This window comes from Rhinoraja longicauda, chromosome 1, assembly GCF_053455715.1.
Source record: "Rhinoraja longicauda isolate Sanriku21f chromosome 1, sRhiLon1.1, whole genome shotgun sequence".
Lineage (NCBI taxonomy): Eukaryota > Metazoa > Chordata > Chondrichthyes > Rajiformes > Arhynchobatidae > Rhinoraja > Rhinoraja longicauda.
The window spans coordinates 18,510,913-18,533,750 of NC_135953.1; the positions used below are offsets into that span (position 1 = coordinate 18,510,913).

A 22,838-nucleotide genomic window follows, 5' to 3' on the forward strand; every position below is an offset into this window, starting at 1 on the left:
GACTGTTTGGTGGAGAATTTAAGGCCGAGGGGAGACCTGATGGATGTAAAATAATAACTGGCCTGCTTAAGGGATCGTGAGAGACTGTGCCCTTGGGTGGCAAGGTCAAGGACCAAAGGATCACAAGTGTTGTGTAAAGGAGTTATCAGAATTAAGTGTTAGGCAAAAAAAAAACACAGCTCCTGATTGAAATCAGGAATGCACTGCCCGAGCATGTAACCATCGAAAGAAAATTAAATATATGGTGCAGAAAAAATTGCAAGACCACAGAGGAATGGCTGGGCAGTTAATTGGTGAGTTACTCTCATAGAGAGCTGGCGAGAACCTGATGAGCCAAATGGCCTCCTTGTGCTACCACCATTTATTTAATTAATATTCCAAGCTGCTGAGAAATGTTACTCTAACATTTACTCAAAATTTTGCAAATTTAATGTTTTTAAAGATCTTTTCACAAGTTATGTCACCATTTGTTTATGAGGACCAAGAAACATTCACAAAGTAATACGGACATTCTTCGACAGTCTGTTTCATAGCTAGCTTACTCTCACATGGATACTGCGGTCTTCTATAGGTGAGCTTGGAGGTATCTGCGGTGTCCGTCAGTGCATGATATTCATAGTCTCTATGCCATCTCAAATGCTACTGCTCCATTTTGAGTGGTCCCTGGCCAGAGATTCCCAGGACTCTGTTGTGCTGCAGCAAGTAAGAATTTCATTGTTCTATCTGGGACATATGACAATAAAACACTTGAATGCTATATTTCTTGTAGGAACCTTTTCCCTTGAATTACTTTTTTGTTTGTCTGCCTGGTACTCTCATTAGAGCTTGGAGTAATTGTTTGTTTCAATGTTCGGGAGTCAGGCAAGTGAATGACATGTCCTGCCTGTTGTGTTCTTTAAAAAGATACAGTGAGTCCGACTGTGTTTTTACGCGAGTGTTTATTCAACCGCACATCTGCTCCCGCCGGGCTTCTCCCACTCTCTCCTCTGTCTCCTGTCGCCCTCTGATGACCCCATCTACCAATAGACCTGTGTAGTCTTAAAGGCACATTGCACTAACACCACATCTCCCCTTTCTAGAATCAATCGGTAGACTGCGGTTGATTCACCAGACCTTAGAGGATTATTCTGCCTCTTTAGCTGGAAGGTCTGTTCCTATCTGAACTAAATTAATTCAACATAAGTACATGTAAACACATTGTCTTAGTGAAACTCTCTTTTTGTTTCACTTATAGTTCAACCTATCTGGTCTCACCACTCTTCTCCCAAACCTGGTTCTGGGAGTGGATGGCAGTTCTGGAATGTTCTCCTTTGGTGGCTCTGCTGAGCTCTGCTCTGGAATGTTCTCCTTTGGTGGTTCTGCTGAGCTCTGCTCTGGAATGCAACCCGGGAGTTGCTCTTTCATACCACCCCCACTCTGGTCCGGCAAGGGTTTCATGGGAATTACATGGCGACGGTTTCGCCTGACCGTCCCGTGAGGTCCCTCCACGATGTAAGAGCGGGGGGCGGTGTGGCTGCCGATCACAGCTCCAGCTTCGCCTTGATCCGTGACCCACACTTCTTGTCCGGGAAAGAGACTGTCGAGACTCCGTGCACGATGCCGCAGGTTGTACTGTTGTGCATCTCTGATTCTCTTCTCCTTTTCCTTCCACGCAACCACTTCATTGTCGGGAAGAGCAGGATTCAGCAGGGCTGGAAGTGTTGGTACCGTAGTGCAAACGCCTTCTCCCCATAAGGAGTTGGGCTGGGCTGTACCCGTTTTGCAGTGGGGTCGCTCTATATGCAAGTAAAGCGAGGTAGGGATCCGCCGCTTTCTTCAGGAGACCCTTCACTGTCTTGACTGCACGTTCGGCCTCCCCGTTACTCTGAGGATATCTCGGGCTGCTTGTGACATGGCGGAAATCATACGACTTTGCAAACGCAGCAAAGGCGGTTCCGGTAAACTGAGGCCCATTGTCTGTGACCAATGTCTCCGGAATGCCGTGACGTGCAAACATTGATTTGAGGTGGTGGATTACATCTGTCGACTTGGTGGGGCTGAGTGGAGCGATTTCCACGTATCTCGATGCATAATCCACTACCAGCAGGTAGTTCTTGCTTCCCAGCATGAACAAGTCAGCTCCCAGCTTTTGCCATGGTCGGCCTGGGTATTGTGATGGCATCAGTGGCTCTGTGTGGTTCTGTCTCTCTTTGCTGCATGTCCGGCAGTTGAGGACCAATTCGTTCAGCTGCTGACTTAGTCCAGGCCACCACACTGACCGTCGTGCACGCTCTCTACACTTCACCACTCCCTGGTGACCTTCATGTAGTCTGGTCAGCACGTCGTTCCTCATAGTTGAGGGTACGACTAATCTGTCCCCTTTGAGTAACAGTCCGTCATTTACCGTGAGCAATGCTTGTTCAGCCCAGTACAGCCTGAGTGCTGGTTCACTGTTGCTATTCGTTGGCCATCCTTCCTGACACAGCTGCATTACCCGTGCGCACACACTGTCCCTTTTTAGCTCCGCTCTCAACTCATCCAGGTAGGCAGTGCTTGCCGGCAGGTTCTGTATTATCATGTCCACATAGATGTTTGTATTCTCAAACAACTCCTTTTCGTCAGGCGTTTCCCCCATTTTCACAGGAGCACGCGACAGCGTATCAGCTGTCCACAGACACTTTCCTGGCACATGAGAAATGGAGTAAGAATAGCGCATGAGGCGCATCCGGAAACGCTGAATCCGTGGAGGGAGAGCATCCAGTGCCTGTGACCCCAGCAGACTCAGGAGAGGCTTATGATCCGTCTCCATCTGGAAGTGTTTACCGATGAGAAGGTTGCGGAACCTTTCACAAGCCCAGGTCAGGCCCAAGGCCTCTTTCTCCACCTGCGCGTATCTCTGCTCCGTCTGTGTGAGAGATCGCGACACGTAGGCTACCGGTCTCCACTCCTCATCCCATTTTTGGAGAAGTACACTTCCCAGACCGTAAGATGACGCGTCTGCTGAGACTTTGCATTCACGGTTCGTGTCGTACATGGCTAGTACAGGTGGGGATACCAGTGCATTTTTCAAATCTTGAAACGCTCTTGCCTGGTCGACGCCCCACAGCCAGCAGTTCCTCTTTGACAGGAGGTTTCGCAGAGCCTTGTCTCTCTCTGCTAGTTGCGGGATGAACTTCCCCAGCTGGTTAACCATTCCGAGAAAGCTCCTCAGCTCACTCACATTGATCGGCTCCTCCATCTTCCTTACAGCCTCAGTCTTGCTCGGGTCAGGACTAATGCCACTGGAGGAGAGGACATGACCAAGAAAGGTCACCTCTTCCTTCGACAGGTCACATTTGTCAATGTTAAGTGTAATGCCCGCCTTTTGGATCCTCGCCAGCACAGTATGCAGACGAGCGTCGTGCTCCTCTCGTGTTTGGCCCCAGACCAGTACATCATCCATGTGGCAGACGATTCCCTTGAGTCCCTCCGTGACCTCTGACACCATCCTATTTTGAAAGTGTTCGGGGGCAGAGGCAATGCCGAAGGGCAGCCGCTTGAAGTAGTAACGACCGAAGGGTGTGATGAATGTTGTATATTTTGCTGAGTCTTCGGTCAGGGGTATTTGCCAAAACCCCATGTTGGCATCCAACTTGCTGAATATTCTGGCTCCAGCCAGCATCCCCAGTGTTTCCTCCACCGATGGCAGGATGTACTTTTCTCGACACACCGACTCGTTGAGGTTAGTGAGATCGACGCATATACGTACAGCTCCTGTCTTTTTCGGCACCACCACCATGCCTGAACACCAGTCAGTAGGCTCTTCAACCCTGGTGATCACCCCCAGGCCTTCCATGCGGGACAGTTCTCGCTCGACTTTACCCATCAGCGGCAACGGAATCCTTCTGGGTGTCTTCAATGAGAACGGTTGGGCCCCTGGTTTCAGCTTGATGGCATACTGCTGTCGTACCTCCCCGAGACCGCTGCATAGCTTCGGGTAGCTAGTCTTAAGTGTCTATGGTGATGCTGTCTAGCCGAACCACAAGCTCCAGCTTGCCGATAGCAGGCCTCCCCAGCAATGCAGTGTGCAGGTGTCGTGTGACGTACACATCCTCCATCACCCTTTTCTCTCCTTTCACCAGGAACAGCCCAGCAACGCCCACAACTTCTAGTGGACTCCTCCCGGGTCCCAGCAGTGGCTTGGTTGCTTTACGTAGGGTAGGTGGATTGCTGTCTCTATAGATCTCTTTAAACACGGTGTGGGGTAGGACTGTAACATCGGCGCCGGTGTCAATTTTGAATGACACGTTTTTATTATTTATGTCGATGTTTACCATCCATGGCTCTCCATCGGCTGTGACGCTGCCTAGGAACATAACATCCTCGTCCTCTTCAACTTCCTGCACGGTTTTGGGTGATCTACATACATGCTTGTAGTGTCCCTTTTTTCCACATAAATGGCATTTTGCATCCTTTGCCGGGCAATCCTGCCTTGGATGGGACGGAGAGCTGCCACATTTATGGCACTGTACACTTTTCGGCCTGCTGTGTTGGGCGCTGTATGTTTTGAGTTGGTGGCCATAAGCCTGGTGAGGTTTGTTTTTGGCACCTTTACTACTGCTCTTATACACTCTGTCCACAGATTTAGCATCACTTGTCTCTGTCCTGGTGTCACCTCGCAGAGAAGATTGTTGCCGTTTCACCTCCTCACTCTGCCTCGCCATATTGACGGCCTTTTCGAGCGTCAATTCTGCGTCAAGCTGCATACGTTCGGACAGCCGCTTATCCATCAGTCCGACAACAAGCCTGTCGCGTATCAGCTCGTCGTGTAGCACCCCGTAGTTACAGTGCTCTGCCAGCGCATATAACGCAGTGACAAAGGCATCCACTGTTTCATGTTCTCCCTGCCTGCGCATGTTGAACTTGGCACGCTCATAGATTATATTTTTCTTTACTATGAAAAATCGTTGGAAGCCATCGCGCACCCCTATGTACGTTCTACTTTGTGCTACTGTCAGGTTAAACCCGCGCAGAACATCGTCCGCCTCGTCTCCCATGCAATAAATCAGCGTGTTAACTTGATTATCTTCGGAGCTGGCATTCATGTTACTTACCAGACGGAACCTTTCGAACCTCCGTATCCATTTGGCCCACTCTTGCGTCTTTGAAAAGTCGAAGGACTCCGGAGGCTGGATGCTAAATGTAGCATTTGGGCCTACCGGGGCTCTCTGTGCGTTGTCGTCTTGCATGTCGCACTCTTCTTTCTCTTTTGCCGTCAACGAGCTGCAAACGATAGTTGTTCGACTCAAAGTACACTTCACGCACCCTACAGGACTTCTGACACCATGTTGTGTTCTTTAAAAAGATACAGTGAGTCCGACTGTGTTTTTACGTGAGTGTTTATTCAACCGCACATCTGCTCCCGCCGGGCTTCTCCCACTCCCTCCTCTGTCTCCTGTCGCCCTCTGATGACCCCATCTACCAATAGACCTGTGTAGTCTTAAAGGCACATTGCACTAACACCACACTGCCCAGCATAGCTAACTGAATGGAAATGGAGCCACAGTCCTTGGAATTTCTCCTGTGAGAGGATGCAGTTGGTTAATATATTTTTCCAGTGAATTTGGAGGAATTTTGGAGACTGCTACAGTGACTTGATAATCCAATTGCACATTCACAATGCCGTTCTTAGGTGTGCAGTCTTTTGATTTTCCAGTGCTTTTGGCAACAGCTGCTTGACTTGCTCTCAATGGTATGAGGAGGCGGCTTTCATTTCTGTGCATACAATAACACTTTGTCAATTGATCTTATCCACATTTTGACATTGAGCCACACTCGGATTTCCCTGCTTGACAAATCTTTACTTGCTGCCGTCTTTGGTTAATGTTAGCTGGTTAACCAACACAGAGGCGCAGCGAGAGAGTTGCTACTTCAGTGTCAGAGATCAAGGTTCAATCTTGACGCCGGGTGTCGTCTGTGTGCAGTTTGTGACTGGGTTTTCTCCGGATGCTCCAGTTTCTTCTCACATTTCAAAGACATGCAGGTTTGCTGGTTAATTGGCTTCTGTAAGTTGCATACCGTGTCATCACAACGGCCCAGAAGATCATCGGCTGCTCACTGCCCTCCCTGGAGCACCTGTTCAGCCTACGCTGCCTCAGTAGAGCAGGCAAAATAATAAAAGATCCATCCCACCCTGGCCACCGTCTGTTTGTTCATCTGCCCTCTGGTCGACGTTTCAGGTCGATCAAATCCCGAACAAACAGACTTAAGAACAGTTTTTACCCCAGGGCCATACGAGAACTGAACACGACCTTCTGCACTAGGCAACACTGTTAAAAAATCTTTGTACTTAATATAATTGTATTTATTTGTTTTTGCATTTATTGCATATATGTTTGTACGCACCGTCAGGATTGGCTATTTTTTAATTTCGTTGTACTCGTTGCAATGACAATAAATGAGTATTATTATTATTATTAAACATTCAAAAGTTGGATAACAGAGAACTAATATGTGGACTCAGTGGGCCAATGAGCTTGTTTCCATGCTGAATCTCTGAACTAAACCAGTAAAGACCCAGGCTTTAGTGTACAGTGAAACACAAATCCAGAATATGCATCGTGGAAAATGGCAACTGTCAGTTTTATCATTGCTGAACTGTATGGAACACTGTGGCAGGCCCAGATTTTTCTGATATTTCCCAGCATATCGCTGGGGAAGTTGCCTGGTCAATCTTAATTTGCATATGAATTTGCATTTGCATAGAATATTGTGGATGTCTGGCCTTTGGATTTGGCACAGGGGAAGTTTAAATAAAAGCACAATGGTGAGATGCTTTATATGTCAGGCAATGCTTACAGAGAGAAATGGGTGTAATGTTTTGGGTTGATGACCTCTCATCAGTGCAAGCAACAAAAAGCTTTTCACTGTACCTTGGTTCACATGACAATAAACTAAACTAAATTGCAGAAAAGGGAGAATAGTGGAGGGAATGATGGAAATGTCTGTGTTAGGATGCAAAATAAGACTGATGTGAATGTTCCGACTCAGTTCGATGTACTTGCAGATTATGCAGTGCCCTCCTTAATGTTTGGGACAAAGACCCATCATTTATTTATTTGCCTCTGTACACCACAATTTGAGATTTGTAATAGAAAAAATTACATGTGGTTAAAGTGCATATTGTCAGATTTTATTAAAGAGTATTTTTTATCCATTTTGGTTTCACCATGTAGAAATTACAGCTGTGTTTATACATAATCCCATAGTCCCCCCATTTCAGGGCACCAAAATGTTTGGGACACATGGCTTCACAGGTGTTTGTAATTGATCAGGTGTGTTTAAATGCCTCCTTCATGCAGATATAAGAGCTCTAAGCACCTAGTCTTTCCTCCAGCCTTTCCATCACCTTTGAAAACTTTTATTGCTGTTTATCAACGTGAGGACAAAGTTGTGTCAATGAAAGTCAAGGAAGTTATTATGAAACTGAGAAACAAGAATAAAACTATTAGAGTACAGGTATGTAGGTTAATTGGCTGGGTAAATGTAAAAATTGTCCCTAGTGGGTGTAGGATAGTGTTAATGTACGGGGATCACTGGGCGGCACGGACTTGGAGGGCCGAAAAGGCCTGTTTCCGGCTGTATATATATGATATGATATGATATGATAGAGATATCAGCCAAACCTTAGGCTTACCAAAATCAACTGTTTGGAACAACATTAAGAAGAAAGAGAACACTGGTGAGCTTACTAATCGCAAAGGGACTGGCAGGCCAAGGAAGACATCCACAGCTGATGACAGAAGACTTCACTCTAGAATAAAGAAAAATCCCCAAACATCTGTCCGACAAGTCAGAAACACTTCAGGAGCCAGGTGTGGATTTGTCAATTACCACTGTCCGCAGAAGACTTAATGACGAGAAATACAAAGGCTACACTGCAAGATAGGATGGCCATGTTACAGTTTGACAAGAAATACTTAAATGAGCAACCATAGTTCTGGAAAAAGGTCTTGTGGACAGATGAGACAAAGATTAACATATCAGAGTGATGGCAAGAGCAAAGAATGGAAAAGAGAAGGAACTTCCCAAGATCCAAAGCATATCACCTCATCTGTCAAACATGGTGGTGGGGGTGTTATGGCCTGGGCTTGTATGACTCCTGAAGGTACTGGCTCACTTATCTTCATTGATGATACAACTGCTGATGGTAGTAGCATAATGAATTCTGAAGTGTATAGACACATCCTATCTGCTCAAGTTCAAACAAATGCCTCAAAACTCATTGGCCGGCGGTTCATTCTTCAGCAAGACAATAGATAATAGGTGCAGGTGAAGGCCATTCGGCCCTTCGAGCCAGCACCACCATTCAATGTGATCATGGCTGATCATTCTCAATCAGTACCCTGTACCTGCCTTCTCCCCATACCCCCTGACTCCGCTATCCTTAAGAGCTCTATCAAGCTCTCTCTTGAATGCATTCAGAGAATTGGCCTCTACTGCCTTCTGAGCAGAAAATTCCACAGATTTTCAACTCTCTGACTGAAAAGGTTTTTCCTCATCTCTGTTCTAAATGGCCTACCCCTTGCTCATAAACTGTGGCCTCTGGTTCTGGACTCCCCCAACATTGGGAACATGTTTCCTGCCTCTAACATGTCCAACCCCTTAATAATCTTTTATGTTTCGATAAGATCCCCTCTCATCCTTCTAAATTCCAGTGTATACAAGCTGAGCCGCTCCAGTCTTTCAACATAGGACAGTTCTGCCATTCCTGGAATTAACCTAGTAAACCTCAATAGCAAGAATATCCTTCCTCAAATTTGGAGACCAAAACTGCACACAGTACTCCCGGTGCGGTCTCACTAGGGCCCTGTACAACTGCAGAAGGACCTCTTTGCTCCTATTACTCAACAATGATCCCAAACATACTGCTGAAGCATCAAAGGAGTTTTTCAAAGCTAAAAAATGGTAAATTCTGAGTGGTCAAGTCAATCACCTGATCTGAACCCAATTGAGCATGCCTTTTATATGCTGAAGAGAAAACTGTAGGGGACGAGTCTCAAAAACAAGCATAAGCTAAAGATGGCTGCAATACAGGCCTGGCAGAGCATCACCAGGGAAGACACCCAACAACTGGTGATGTCCATGAATCGCAGACTTAAAGCAGTCATTGCATGCGAAGGATATGCAACAAAATACTAAACATGACTACTTTCATTTACATGACATTGCTGTGTCCCAAACATTATGGTGCCCTGAAATGGGGGGGACTATGTATAAACACTGCTGTAATTTCTATATGGTGAAAACAAAATGTATAAAAATGGCCTTTATTAAAATCTGACAATGTGCACTTTAACCACATGTGATGTTTTTCTATTACAAATCTCAAATTGTGGAGTACAGAGGCTAATAAATAATTGATGGGCCTTTGGCCCCAACATTATGGAACATTATTAGTAGGAGGTAAATAAGGACAAACATGAAAGAGAGGGGAGAAGCGAAATGGTTTGAAACATGAAACCCTGCAGTTGCTAGAAACCTGAAGTAAAAAAATACCTGGCAAGTCGAGCAGCATCTGTGGGGAGAAAAGCTTCATTAACATTACAGTTTTATGTCCATTCATCAGACTGGCAGGTTCAGATACTAACTGGAACACTAATTATTTGACAGTGACAAATTCCACCTTCAGCAATTCCAGGTTTAGTTTAGTGATAGAGCTCTGAAACGGGCCCTTCGGCCCACTGAGTCCCCGCTGACCAGTGATCCCTGCACACCAACACTATCCTACACACTGGGGACAATTTACAATTTTACCAAAGCCAATTAACCAACAAACCTGCATGTCTTTGGAGTGTGGCAGGAAAACGAAGCATATGGAGAAAACCCAATGCAGGTCACAGGGAGAACTTACAAATTCCGTGCCGACTGCACCCGTAATCGGGATCAAACCCGGGTGTCTGGTGCTGTAAGGCAGCAACTCTTCTGCTGCGCCCTGGTGTTAGGAAATTTGATTTAGTTTTTCTATTTACACTGATTGCACTTTACACATTTGAATTGCGTGTGAAATTACTTTGGTGTAGTCCTATTTCAGTAGAAAGAGAAACCAGCTTGTATGCAGGCAAAGCCTCTCACTGCTTTCAGATTAGTAAAGAGTTACTCAAGGCTGAACCAGTTTTTTTTCACTTGAACAACTATGTTTTCTGTACGTTATCAACTATTCAATAATTCATCAGAAGTGGTTTCTGAACATTTTTTATAGATTGTATTAATGATTTTAAATTTCTACTTTTCTTTACTCTTTCCATCCAGACATGCACGGAGACACTTCAGTCAAGCAGAAGGGGGACAGCTGGATGAGGTGCGACAAGTGATGGGTATGCTGGCTTTTCCCTCAGATACTCACATCTCACCTTATAAGGTAAATAGTCATTTAATTATATTTTAGAAATATAGAAAAGAAGATTAAAGTATCTTACATTTCTCTGTCTGAAATATGCAAGATGTCTAGACTGTGGAACATGCTCTTTGGCCCATGATTGCCAATGACAATGCCAAATTAAACTTCCTGGACATGACCCATATCCCTCCATTTATTCACAAAATGCTGGAGACCTTTCTTCAGTCTGAAGAAGGGTCTTGACCTGAAACGTCACCCATTCCTTCTCTCCCGAGATGCTGCCTGACCTGCTGAGTTACTCCAGCATTTTGTGAATAAATCGATTTGTACCAGCATCTGCAGTTATTTTCTTATACCATATCCCTCCATTCCCTGAATGGTTCATGTTCTTATCCAAATGCTGCTTAAATGTCACTATTGTATCTGCTTCCAGCACTCCATTTGGCAACGCATTCTAGGCACCCACAACTCTGTAAAATACTTGCCCTGGACATGTCCTTTAAACTTGCTCACTTTCACCATAAAGCTCTGCCTCCCAGTATTTTCAGCCTGATTTTATAAATATATATTTGGTCTCCCCTCAGCCTATGCTTCAGAGAAAACAATCCAAGTCTGTCTAACCTCTCCTTATAGCTGATGTATATGTATTAAAACTGGGTCAATTGGAATTAATCTACACCAATATCTGCCATAAGTCCCTTGAGTTGTATTTATTGATACAACTCCGCTGTCAGAATGTATATGAAGTAGAGGGAGGGAAAACCTGCGATCATAGAAAACATAGAAAATAGGTGCAGGAGGAGGCCATTTGACCCTTTGAAACAGCACCAACCATCTTACTGTGGTGAGAAATTGAAGTTTGGAAAGGTCCACTGGCAACCAGAGTACATTATAGAGCTCTGATGTTCCTAAGAAATTACATGTTGTGATCCCTATCTAAATTGATCCAGCTACTATTCTGTTTTGCATTCATGTGGAAGGAAATTCTAACAAAGTTGTGCTTTGTTGTGCTCCCAAGTGAATTCTACCCTTCCATCTTCTATCTTTAATTTTGAAAGCAACAAATAAATCTTCGCTCTTACGTGCCTGTTGTTTCCTCCTTCTTTTACTCTATCTGCCTCAAACTGTCGACTCTTTTTCTCTTCTGTGGAGCTTGTAGATTTTTTTGTGGAGAGGAATGGAACAAAAGGAGGAAGTTTTTAAACCTTGAGTGCTCTCTGATCTAAGGTTTTATTTTAATACCAGTGTCAAATAGATGTGTCATCATTGCAGGATCTTTTGGATCCAGCTCGATGGAAGATGCTCATTCAACAGTTCAGATATGATAACTACAGACTTCATCAACTTGGAAATAGCTCTGTTTTCACTATAACGCTGCAAGCAGGACTGTCAGCCATAAAGACACCGTATCCTTTTGGAGTTTTGGATCCTTTTATATCTTTTTATCGATGCCTAAAAATGTTTAGTTGCGAAGAAACCATTTGATTTCACAGATTTTGGATTGTTAGAAGTATGCAAAACTGCAGGCATCATCTTGGGGTGTTGCCTGGAATTCAAAGAATACTGACCATGTCAAGAATACTTGAGGATTCTATGAAAGCCAATGATGTATGATATTTTAGGCAAGCTGGAAATTTTATCAGTTATTTAGTGAACATGAGAATTTGTTTAACATTCTTTAGATCAGAACAGATTAGTGGGATCACTCAGAAGAGTGGGCAGCATCTGTGAGGAGAATAGACCTGGAAGTAATCTATTTCATTTTCGACATTAGTGGAAAAAGGATTCTTGTAGTGTTCAAATAACTAAACGGTTAAATGATGCTATATAAATAGTATTAGAGGTACAGATAGTTCTGCTATAATGTTTACACAACACAAATTAGATATAATGCAATTGGTGAATTAGAGAACAATATTTGTATAATGCTGGCCTAATTTGTTGTAATTTGATTTCAATCAAAAACAAGAGAAAACTTGAGTTACATTGGAAATTTGAAAGCAGTAAAAAAATGCTGCTGTGGATTTAAACAGAATAGGGGGTAAAACAAGTTTATTTCCATGTCGCCTTCTGCAGTAATCAGACACATTGTCCCTCTAGAACACAGCTATTACTTTCACCATGGGAGGCTATTAAAATGGAGAAGTGATCACTTCTATTGTACAATGGTGCTCTCCTAAGCAATGTAGTATATAGCCTTCAGTATTTTTAGCTTGCAGTAACAAAAATAAACTTATTTCTATAAAAATATTTTTATTTTTGAAAATCAGGTGAGAAAATAACTTTGTGATTGTGACTTTGTAAATCTCTGGTCGCTAATCCCCTTTTCCCCCATTGATGATGGTTTTTATAACAAGATGTTCAATAACATGAGGTATTTTAGGAACACGACTATTGCATTATAGCAGAACTACGTGTAAAAGAAAATAAAAGATATGTTCTGAGTAAGCACTAGATTTGACCATGACATTGTCAACCTTGGTTACTTGAAAAAAAATCATTTGTGAGACACCATCTTCCATGCACAAAATTATGCTGACAATCCCTTTTCAACCCCTATCTTTTCAAATGTATTCCTCAGAATCCTTTCCCGGTAACTTTCCTAGCATAGAAGGTGGATTAAGGGTTTATTTTGCAGCCCTTCTCGGAAGCACAACAGTTGAAGTTTTTTTGAAGTAACTAAAAAGGTTAGCAAGCGCAAGGCTGTAGACATTGTCTAAATGGACTTTAAGACCTTTAAGGCCTGGTTGGCTGCTCTGGAAGGTCGGATGGCATCGTTTATTTTATTTTTTTGTTTTATCATTATTAGTGTATTATTATTGCGTGGGATTTGAAGAGAGTAAGCAGACTAGATAGAGAATTGTTTTACAATGTTAAGGGCACCGTAAAATGGGAATTGGGTGTAGCAGTTTGATTTCTCACAAAATATGCCTGAACTGCATGGTCCACAGACAATGCTATAAAGAAGACGGCACCTCTAAAAACCCAGACTGCCCTGTCTGTAGCAAATCTCTGAACAAGCTAGCACAGCCTCTGCCTATGGCACATTGTGCTAACTCCCGACTGGTCTGCAAGATCTCTGGTGAAGTTATGAATGAAAACAATCCACCCATGATGCTGCCTAATGGATACGTATATGGATACAACGTAAGTTTGTCATTTTTTTCCTTATGGTAGAGAAGTCAACTATTCAAGTTAGAATGTGTCATGGATTGCAGAGGAACAGGTGAGATGGGAATTGCAGAAGTTCGAGCCATACTCTTTTCATCTTGGGGTCAACGACCACTGTGGCTCCTGCAGGGAGTTGAACTGGCATCACTGAGCTAGTTGTTTCACTCTGGTCACATTCTCTAAACTCTCTTTTCAGTAGAAAAGGGTCCTTCAAAGGGAGGTCCTGGAGAACAATAAAATGGCAAATATTACACCCATCTTCAGAAAGGTGGGAGAGAACAATGGTGAAACACAGGGAATTTCTCCAAGGGTAAATTAATGGGGCTATTAACCTCTTTTGTCTGTCTTGTGCAATGTTGTATCATTGGCTCACTAGAATTTGTTCAGCAGACCTAACTGCAAAAAAGGGTGGTGGGAAAAAAAGACAAGGCAAAAATGGCCAGTTCTGAAATAAACATAATGCCAAAATGTAAAGATGGCTAATTTGATATTGAGTCCTGCAGGTTACCACGTGCCCAAATGAAAGTTAGGGTATTGTTCCTCAAGCACCTTTGTAACATAGCAAAAGAGTACAGACAGGTCAGAGTGGGATTGAGTTGGTTTGATGAAAGTGAAAGGCAGACAGAAGCTCAGGATCCCTCCTCTGGTCTGCAAGAGTGATCACTCGATTTGTGTGGGAAAGAACTGCAGTTGCCGGTTTAAACCGAAGATAGACACCAGAAGCTGGAGCAGCTCAGTGGGTCAGACAGCATCTCTGGAGAAAAGGAATAGGTGATGTTTCAGGCTGAGACCCTTCAGACCTCGATTTGTGGTTGGTTTCCCCAAATTAGTGATGGCACTAGAATTAGATTGGAAGGATTGTAAATGAATCACTGCTTCATGTGGAGAGATTGTTTCGGTCCCTAGATGGTGGTAAGGGAAGAGGTGAATGCTGGAAACACCACCTATGGTTGCATGGGAAAATTCTATATAAAAGATGAAGATGGGCAGGCGGGTTGGAAGAGCAGACCAAAGAATCAAGAAGGGAGTGAATTTGGTGGAATCTTGCTGGAACTGCTGAAAATCGCAAAGGATTTGCTTCTCTTATTTAGTAAATGCCAAAACTAATCTTGACAAACAACATTATAATAATCTATTTACCACTTTCCCCTCAAAATAAAAATTGACATGCAAATGATTAAAAAATAAATAAACTGTGTTTTCAACTCCATCCCTTTTTATGAAAGCATTGGAAGCCATTAATTAAAAATAGGAATGGCTGTAAAACTCAGTCGTTCAATCAGTGGAAAGAGAAACCCAGTTAATGTTTTGAGTTGGAGACTCTTCATCAGAACATGTGAAATGCAGTCTTTCATGCTTCAGACAACTTATGCACACAGTAGAATAATTCCGGATAAAGTTGTTATAAACTTTCATATCATATCATATCATATCATATCATCATATATATACAGCCGGAAACAGGCCTTTTCGGCCCTCCAAGTCCGTGCCGCCCAGTGATCCCCGCACATTAACACTATCCTACACCCACTAGGGACAATTTTTACATTTACCCAGCCAATTAACCTACATACCTGTACGTCTTTGGAGTGTGGGAGGAAACCGAAGATCTCGGAGAAAACCCACGCAGGTCACGGGGAGAACGTACAAACTCCTTACAGTGCAGCACCCGTAGTCAGGATCGAACCTGAGTCTCCGGCGCTGCATTCGCTGTAAAGCAGCAACTCTACCGCTGCGCTACCGTGCCGCCTCACTAGAGTGCAGAATTGGCCGACTGCTGATGCATTGGTTAATTTGTATAATCTATTTTTTTATTTTATTTCTTCATTCATAGGATGTTGAAGTTACTGGCAAGTCTGTATTTTAATTGCACGTGAACTGAATAGTTTGCCGAACAGCATTACTTGAACCTGGAGTTGCATTCGGCCAGAATGAAACGGATGCTACTTTATGATAAAAACCTATCTGCATCACGAATGTGCTCTCATTTTCTTGAAAGCACATTTGTGATGCAGGTAGATTTTTATAGAGTCATAGAGTTATATAGTGTGGAACTTACCCACATCGGCCAACATGTCCCAGCTACACTAGTCCCACCTACCTGTGTTTGGTCCATATTCTGTCAAACCTGTCCTATCCATGTACCTTTCTCAGTCAATAGTCAATAGTCGTTTATTTGTCACATACACATAAATGTGTAGTGAAATGAAACATTACCCGCAGTTGAACAATAAGACCAATAAGAATAATCAATACAAATGCAATAACACATACAATCACAAACTAACACCAAACAAAAAGAAACATCCATCACAGTGAGTCTCCTCCAGTCCCTCCTCACTGTGATGGAAGGCCACAATGTCTTTTCTCTTCCCCTGCCGTCTTGACCCGCGGTCAGGCTGTTGGAGTTGCCACGTCGGGGCGGTCGGGACTCCTGACATTGAAGCCCCCGCTGGGCGGTGAAAATCCCGCGGCCTATTCCAGGCCGCGCCGGACGGTGAAAGGTCCGCGGCGGGCCGACCCAAGCCCCGCGATTCGGGGCGGGCGAAGTCGCTGCCGCTGCCGGAGGTCCTGATGTCGGCCCCCATCCAGGGGCCTGCGGGCTTCCGACGTCCACGCGGCCCGCGCCGAAGCCTCCGGAGACGAGTCGCAGCCGCTCCCGCAGCATCCGCAGGCAGCCAGCGCCGCAGGTGGTGAGTCCGGGCCGCGGGCTCTGCGAACCAGAGCCCCAGGTGGTCCCAAGTGCATGGCCGATGGTAGGCCGCAACGGGAACGGAGACACGACACAGAAACAAAGTTCGCGTCTCCGTTCGGGAGAGAGAATTTTACAGTTCCCGTTCCCTCCCCCCCCCCCCCCCCCCCCCCAAACATAACATACAAACCCTACACCATATTAAAACTACAATTCAGACAAAAACAACAATAAACACAAAAGACAGACGGACTGCAGGCAAGCCGCAGCTGCGACGGCAGCGCTGTAACTGTTTCTTAAATGTTAGGATAGTCCCTGCCTCATCTCCACCTCTGGCAGCTTGTTACATATACCCACCACCCTTTTTGTGAAAAAGTTACCCCTCTGATTCCTATTAAATCTTTTCCCCTTCACCGTAAACCTATGTCCTCTGGTCCTCGATTCATCTGCTCTGGGCAGGAGACTGTGCATCTACCCAATCTATTCCTCTCAGGATATTATACACCTCAATAAGATCACCCCTCATCCTCCTGTGCTCCAAGGAATAGAGTCATAGCCTACTCAACCTCTCCCTATAGCTCAGATCTTCTCACCCTGGCAACATCATTGTAAATCTTCTCCGTACCCTTTCCAGCTTGACAACATCTTTTCAATAACATGGTGCCCAGAACTGAACGCAATACTCTAAATGCAGCCTCACCAACATCTTATACAACTGCAACATGACCTCCCATCTTTTACACTCAATAGTCTGATGGATGAAGGCCAATGTGCCAAATGCCTTTTTGACCTGCGATCACTTCAAGAAACCATGCACCTACACTCCTAGAACTCCCTCTGCTCTACAACAGTCCCCAGAGCCCTACCATTCACTGTGTAGGTCCTGTCCATCTTAGACTTCCCAAAATGCAACACCTCACATTTCTCTGTATTAAATTCCATCAACCATTCCTCAGTGCACCTGGCCAATCGATCAAGATCCTGCTGCAATTTTTCACAACCATCTTCGTTATCTGCAAAAGTACCCACTTTTTTCATCATCTACAAACTTGCTAATCTCGCCGTGTACGTTCTCATCCAAATCATTGATATATATGACAATCAGTAACGGGCCCAGCATCAAACCCTGAAGCACACCACTGGTCATAGACCTCCAGTCCGAGAAGCAACTTTCCACCATCACCCTGTGCTTCCTTCCATTAAGCCAATTTTCTATCCATTCAACTATTCTTGGAACCCATGCAATCTAACCTTCCAGAGTAGCCTACCATGTGGACCCTTGTCAAATGCTTTGCTGAAGTCCATATATACAACATCTACTGCTCAGCCCTTGCCCATCCAGATGCCTGTATAACCTATCCCTCTGAATACTCTCTAGTAACATTCCTACTGCAGATGTTAACTTCACTGGCCTACAGTTCCCAGCATTTTTCCTGAAGCCCTTCTTAAATAGAGGCACAACATTTGCCGTCCTCCAGTCTTCTGGCACCTCTCTTGTATTTAAAGATGACTCATAAATTTAAACCAGGACTCCCACAATTTCCTCCCTGTGTCCCACAATGACAAAATAATTTCATGGTCACTATTATTTACGTGATTGTTGTAATACCGGGTTCATTAGGTTGCTTTCACTTTACCAACAAGACCATTTGAATTCCAGTTGTAGATCAATAGCCCTGTCATCTTGATGATGGGTCCAAAAACATATCTGCTTTGCTATTGTATCAAATACTGTAGACAATGGTGGCACAGCTGATAGAGCTGCTGCCTCAGAGTCTGTCGCAGGTTTGATCCTTACCTCGGCTACTGTGTGTTGAGTTTCCGTGTTCTTCCTATGACCGTGTGGGTTTCCTCCGGGTGCACTGTTTTTCCCAAATCCCAAAGTCTTGCAGGTATATGAGATAATTTGCCTCTGTAATTTGCCCCAGTATGTGTAGGGAGTGGATGTGAAAGTGGGATAACATAGAACTAGTGTGAATGGGTGATGGTCGGCATGGACCTGTTGGGCAAAAGGGACTATTTCCATGCTATTTCTCTAAACGACACTAATAAATTAACCTATAGAAAATTGTCCTGCTTAGATTTACTGTTTGTTTTTCTTTCAGTCACTACTTTCTATTCGTCAAGATGACAAAATTATCTGCCCAAGAACCAAAGAAGTCTACAACTTCTCTCAAGCTGAAAAAGTTTACATCATGTAGAAGTGTGGGAAAGAGCAAGACCAGAATCTGAACCACAGGCCATCATTTGGCTTGGCCTGTTGACTGCTGGATACTGCTTGATTACCTGTGGCAATGCACCTATTTTTTGGTGGATGTCTGTCTCTTGTGATCAGAAATCCAAATGGAACAAGAAATACACAGTGTTGTATGATGACAGGAGGGCTTTGAAAGCAAGAAGAGTTTGTACTTAAAAAGGTGAAATAAAACAATTGAGGCTCTTATATGGGTTTTGTAGTGGTTTACGTTATCTGAAGAATTTTGACAGTTTTAAAATGTACTTCATTCGTAAATTTAAATTTGGTAACTCATTAGTGTTGTGCTTGGGGGGGATGGGGGTGAGGGTACAATATTAACTTGTTTGGCTGCCTTATTTCAGGCCTTCAGAACTTGCATAAATTGCACAACTGCAGTTAGTGTTTTCAGGCCATAGTGTTTTAGAGTAGTATACTTGAGTTTAACCGGATCAGCTGTAAAACAAAAACTTAACGTATTTTGAGTAATTGTGATTACGTTCCACAATTCAAAGTTGAAAATTCCAGAAAGCTTAAATTTTAGCTCTATTTATGCATGCAGACACTGCTAGATTGTAGACTTAAAATTATAAGGTTGGAAGAAACTGCAAATTAAAAGAATCAAATAAAACTGGGTTTAGTTTGTTTTATTTGATCTGAATTAAAAAAAAAAAAAATTTAGAATGACACTTGTGTTTTTCACAATTACTTTCCTTCCTGAAATTGTGATTTAAATTTGAATAGTGTGTCCTCTCTGTTCCTATATATGTACGAGCATTCTTAAGTGAATTTGAGCTGGTGGCTTTCTTTCTCCTTAGCACTTTTGCCTTAACCCTGAAGCTTTGAATTTGTGACCATGTCGATGCCTTGTCTGTTTGATGTTTGTTTTAAGAATTCTTGATTAAGAGGGCCAGGCAGCTTAATGTTTCAGGGTTCAGATGCTTCTGGAGACATTGAGCTGGGGGTAAAAGAGGAGGGAGTGTGGCTTTATTGATAGAGAATATCACAGCAATCGTCAGAGATGTTCATCCAGTTTCTGGGTGGGGCTGAGAAATAAGAAAGGGATGTGGTTTAGACTAAAACCTTGTTGGGAGAGTACTACAGGCCCCCAAATAGGATAAAGCCCTGGAGTAGTTTCGGGTACTGAGGAGCACGCTTAAAAAAAGGAAATCGGGAGGGCAAAAAGGGGACAGGAGGTGGCTCTGCTCTGGCAAATAATATTAAGGATAATTCCAGAAGATTTTAGAATTACATTAAGGGGAAAAAGAGTAACCAGAGAGAATGGGGCCCCTTAGCAATCAAAATGGTCAACAGTTCCAGCCTGCTCAACCTCTCCAAATAGTTCAGTTCCTCAAGGCCTGGCAACATCCTCATAACATATAGAACATTTTCTATATCCTTTCCAGGTTAACATCATCTTTCCTATAACAGGTTGACCAAAACTGAACACAATACTCTAAACGTGGCCACACCAATGTCTTGTACAATGGTAACATGACCTCCCAACTTCTATACTCAATACTCTTGACTCATGAATGTGCCAAATGCTTTCCTGGCAACCCTATCTAGTGTGATGCCACTTTCAAGGAACTATGTACCTGCACTCTTGGATCCCTCTGTCCTCTGTTCCCCAGAGCCCTGTCATTCACTGTGTAGATCCTGCCCTGGTTAGACTTCCCAAAATGTAACACCTCACACTTATCAGTATTTAAACTCCATGAACCATTCTTCAGCCCATTTGCCCAACTGACTAAGATCCTGCTGCAATTTTTGGCAACAATCTGCAATACCACCCATTTTAGTGTTATGAGCAAACTTAATAATCACATCTCGCATGTTCTCATCCAAATCATTCATATCAATGATGAGGAGTAATAGGACCAGCACTGAACCCTGAGGCACAACAGTAGTATAGGCCTCCAGTCTGAAAAACAACCTTCCTCCACCACCCTCTGCTTCCTTCCATGAAGCCAATTTTCTATCAGTCGACTCTCTCTGGATCCCATGTGATCTACCCTTCCAGAGCAGCCTACCTTGTCATATGCCTTGCCGAAATCTATACATACAGCATCTACAGCGCTGTCCTCGATCATCTTTTGGTCACATCTTCCAATAAAACTCAGATTCGTGAGACACGATCTCCCATGTACAAAACTGTGCTGACTATCCCCAATCAGCCCTTATTCATCTAAAAGCATGTAAACATAGCACAAAAAGTAAGGAAATTTGTGTTTGGTAGATTATTTCTTTGTTGTAACAATGCTTCTTGGCAATAAATCTTATACCGTTGGAAAGCCTGTTTATTTCCCTTTTAAATGGTGCCACATTTGTAAGGAACATGCATTTGTGGGATGAGCAGCAGAGCTGAGTATATTGGTTGCGCCCATGAAAAATTTGCCAAATCTTCTCTGCCAATGCCAAACAGCTTATTCTGCCATTGACTCTTGTTCGGTGTTGTTTGGTGGATTGGATGATTGAAGTCTGAAGAAACAAGACATATTGGCAATTTAACAATTTATTCATTTAATAAACAGGAGCCACAGTAGCGTGTGGAAGAACCATACACAGCCATAACAGCCTGGCACCTCCTCCTCATGCTGGTCACCAGCCTGGTCACACACTGTTGTGGGATGGCATCCCATTCTTGTCAGCACCTGGGGGTATCAGAAGCTCAAAACAAGAGTCAATAGCAACAGCAGAATAAGCTGTTTGGCATTGACAGAGAAGATTTGGCAAATTTTTCATGGGCGCAACCCATATACTCAGCTCTGCTGCTCATCCCACAAATGCATGTTCCTTACAAATGTGGCACCATTTAAAAGGGAAATAAACAGGCTTTCCAATGGTATAAGATTTATTGCCAAGAAGCATTGTTACAACAAAGAAATAATCTGCCAAACACAAATTTCCTTACTTTTTGTGCTATGTTTATATCTTATCCCTCAGAATACTCTCTAGTAACTTTCTGACCACATATGTTAGACTCGCTGGCCTGTAATTCTCAGACTTTTCCCTGCAGCCTTTCTTAACTAGTGGCACATTCGCCACCCTGTACCACACACGTATTTAGTGACAAATCATAAATGTTAGCCACGATATGTCCAATTTCCTTTCTAGCTTCCCGCAGGGTCCTCAGATGTATCTCATCAGGCCTGGGAGATTTGTCTACCTTCATACGATTAAGGACCATCAACACCTCAACCATAATATTGACTGCCCCCAAGACACTTGCATTGACTGTCCCAAGGTCCCCGGTCCCCTGTGCAATCTCAATGTTTAAAAAACATTTGGACAGGTACATGGATACGATAGGTTTAGAAGGATATGGACCAAAAGCAGGCAGCTGGGACTAGAGTAGATGGGGCATGTTGGTCAGTGTGGGCAAATTGGGCCGAATAGCCTGTTTCCATGCTGTATTACTCTTACAATGACAAATTGGGTTAGATTGGTGTTTTTACTATGTTGGGATGAATCAAGGCAATTTTTGTAAAGTTTCCCTTTTTTATATACATATCTTCCAAGTGTAGTTTACAAGTTCAGCCAAGTGTAGACTGATGCTGGCATTTTGGTCTAATTTGGGGGCAGACACAAGACATCTTACAGATAAGGGGGTGCCATAACCTTTTATTGTTTTAATATTTGAAAATGCTGTAAACACCTAACAGGTCATGGAGAGAAAAATTGGGATTATGGCCTTTTATCAGACCACGATGGCAATCAAATGTGTAAAGTTGCAAAGAAGTGGGAGAATAAAATAAAAAAAGATATGTCTCTGGTCGGGTGGAGATCCAGAGAACTGAACAAACGGTTGCAGTGAGAAATGGTGGCAATGGTATATTAATCACAGCTGATCTTTGGGGACGATGCAAGTTCATGAAGTGTGATGAAATGAAGAAAACATGCTGGAACAGTGGGATACAAAATGCTGCAGATGATGGCATTTTGGAGAAGCTGGCAATGAGCAAGTCATATAAGAAAATAACTGAAGATGCTGGTACAAATCGATTTATTCACAAAATGCTGGAGTAACTCAGCAGGTCAGGCAGCATCTCGGGAGAGAAGGAATGGGTGACGTTTCGGGTCGAGACCCTTCTTCAGTTTTGCCTGTAACTTCTTCAACTCTGTTTCATAGAATAAGGAGCACAGGAGCAGGTCCTTTGGCCCACTACGTCTGAGCAGATAATTTCATATGCCAGCCCATGATCTGTAGCCCTTTATTCCTTTCCTACCTGTCTGACACGTGAACAGGCAGGGGGATAGGCTTTCTGCAAGAACACCATTCCAATCATAATTCCTTATCTTTGGTTTCCCTTCCTCCACTGTTGATGTACCACTCAACCAAGTCTGTTCCATTTCCTCCGCTTCTGCACCCAGCTCCTCTTCTA

General features: G+C 43.6%; 1 protein-coding gene across 2 annotated transcripts in view; it reads left to right on the forward strand.

Annotated features, from left to right (window-relative positions):
- The window catches only part of maea (macrophage erythroblast attacher, E3 ubiquitin ligase), an 81,981-nt gene extending 62,910 nt beyond the window's left edge, over positions 1-19,071 (forward strand). The window contains exons 6-9 of one of the 2 annotated variants that reach the window (XM_078409117.1): positions 10,270-10,378; positions 11,603-11,763; positions 13,309-13,504; positions 18,326-19,071. In XM_078409117.1, coding sequence (XP_078265243.1) covers positions 10,270-10,378; positions 11,603-11,763; positions 13,309-13,504; positions 18,326-18,421 — 562 coding nt within the window. In that variant the 3' untranslated portion in view covers positions 18,422-19,071. The remainder of the gene's footprint in view (positions 1-10,269; positions 10,379-11,602; positions 11,764-13,308; positions 13,505-18,325) is intronic. The other variant, XM_078409126.1, reaches the window with a different exon arrangement.
- The last annotated feature ends 3,767 nt before the right edge of the window (positions 19,072-22,838 follow it).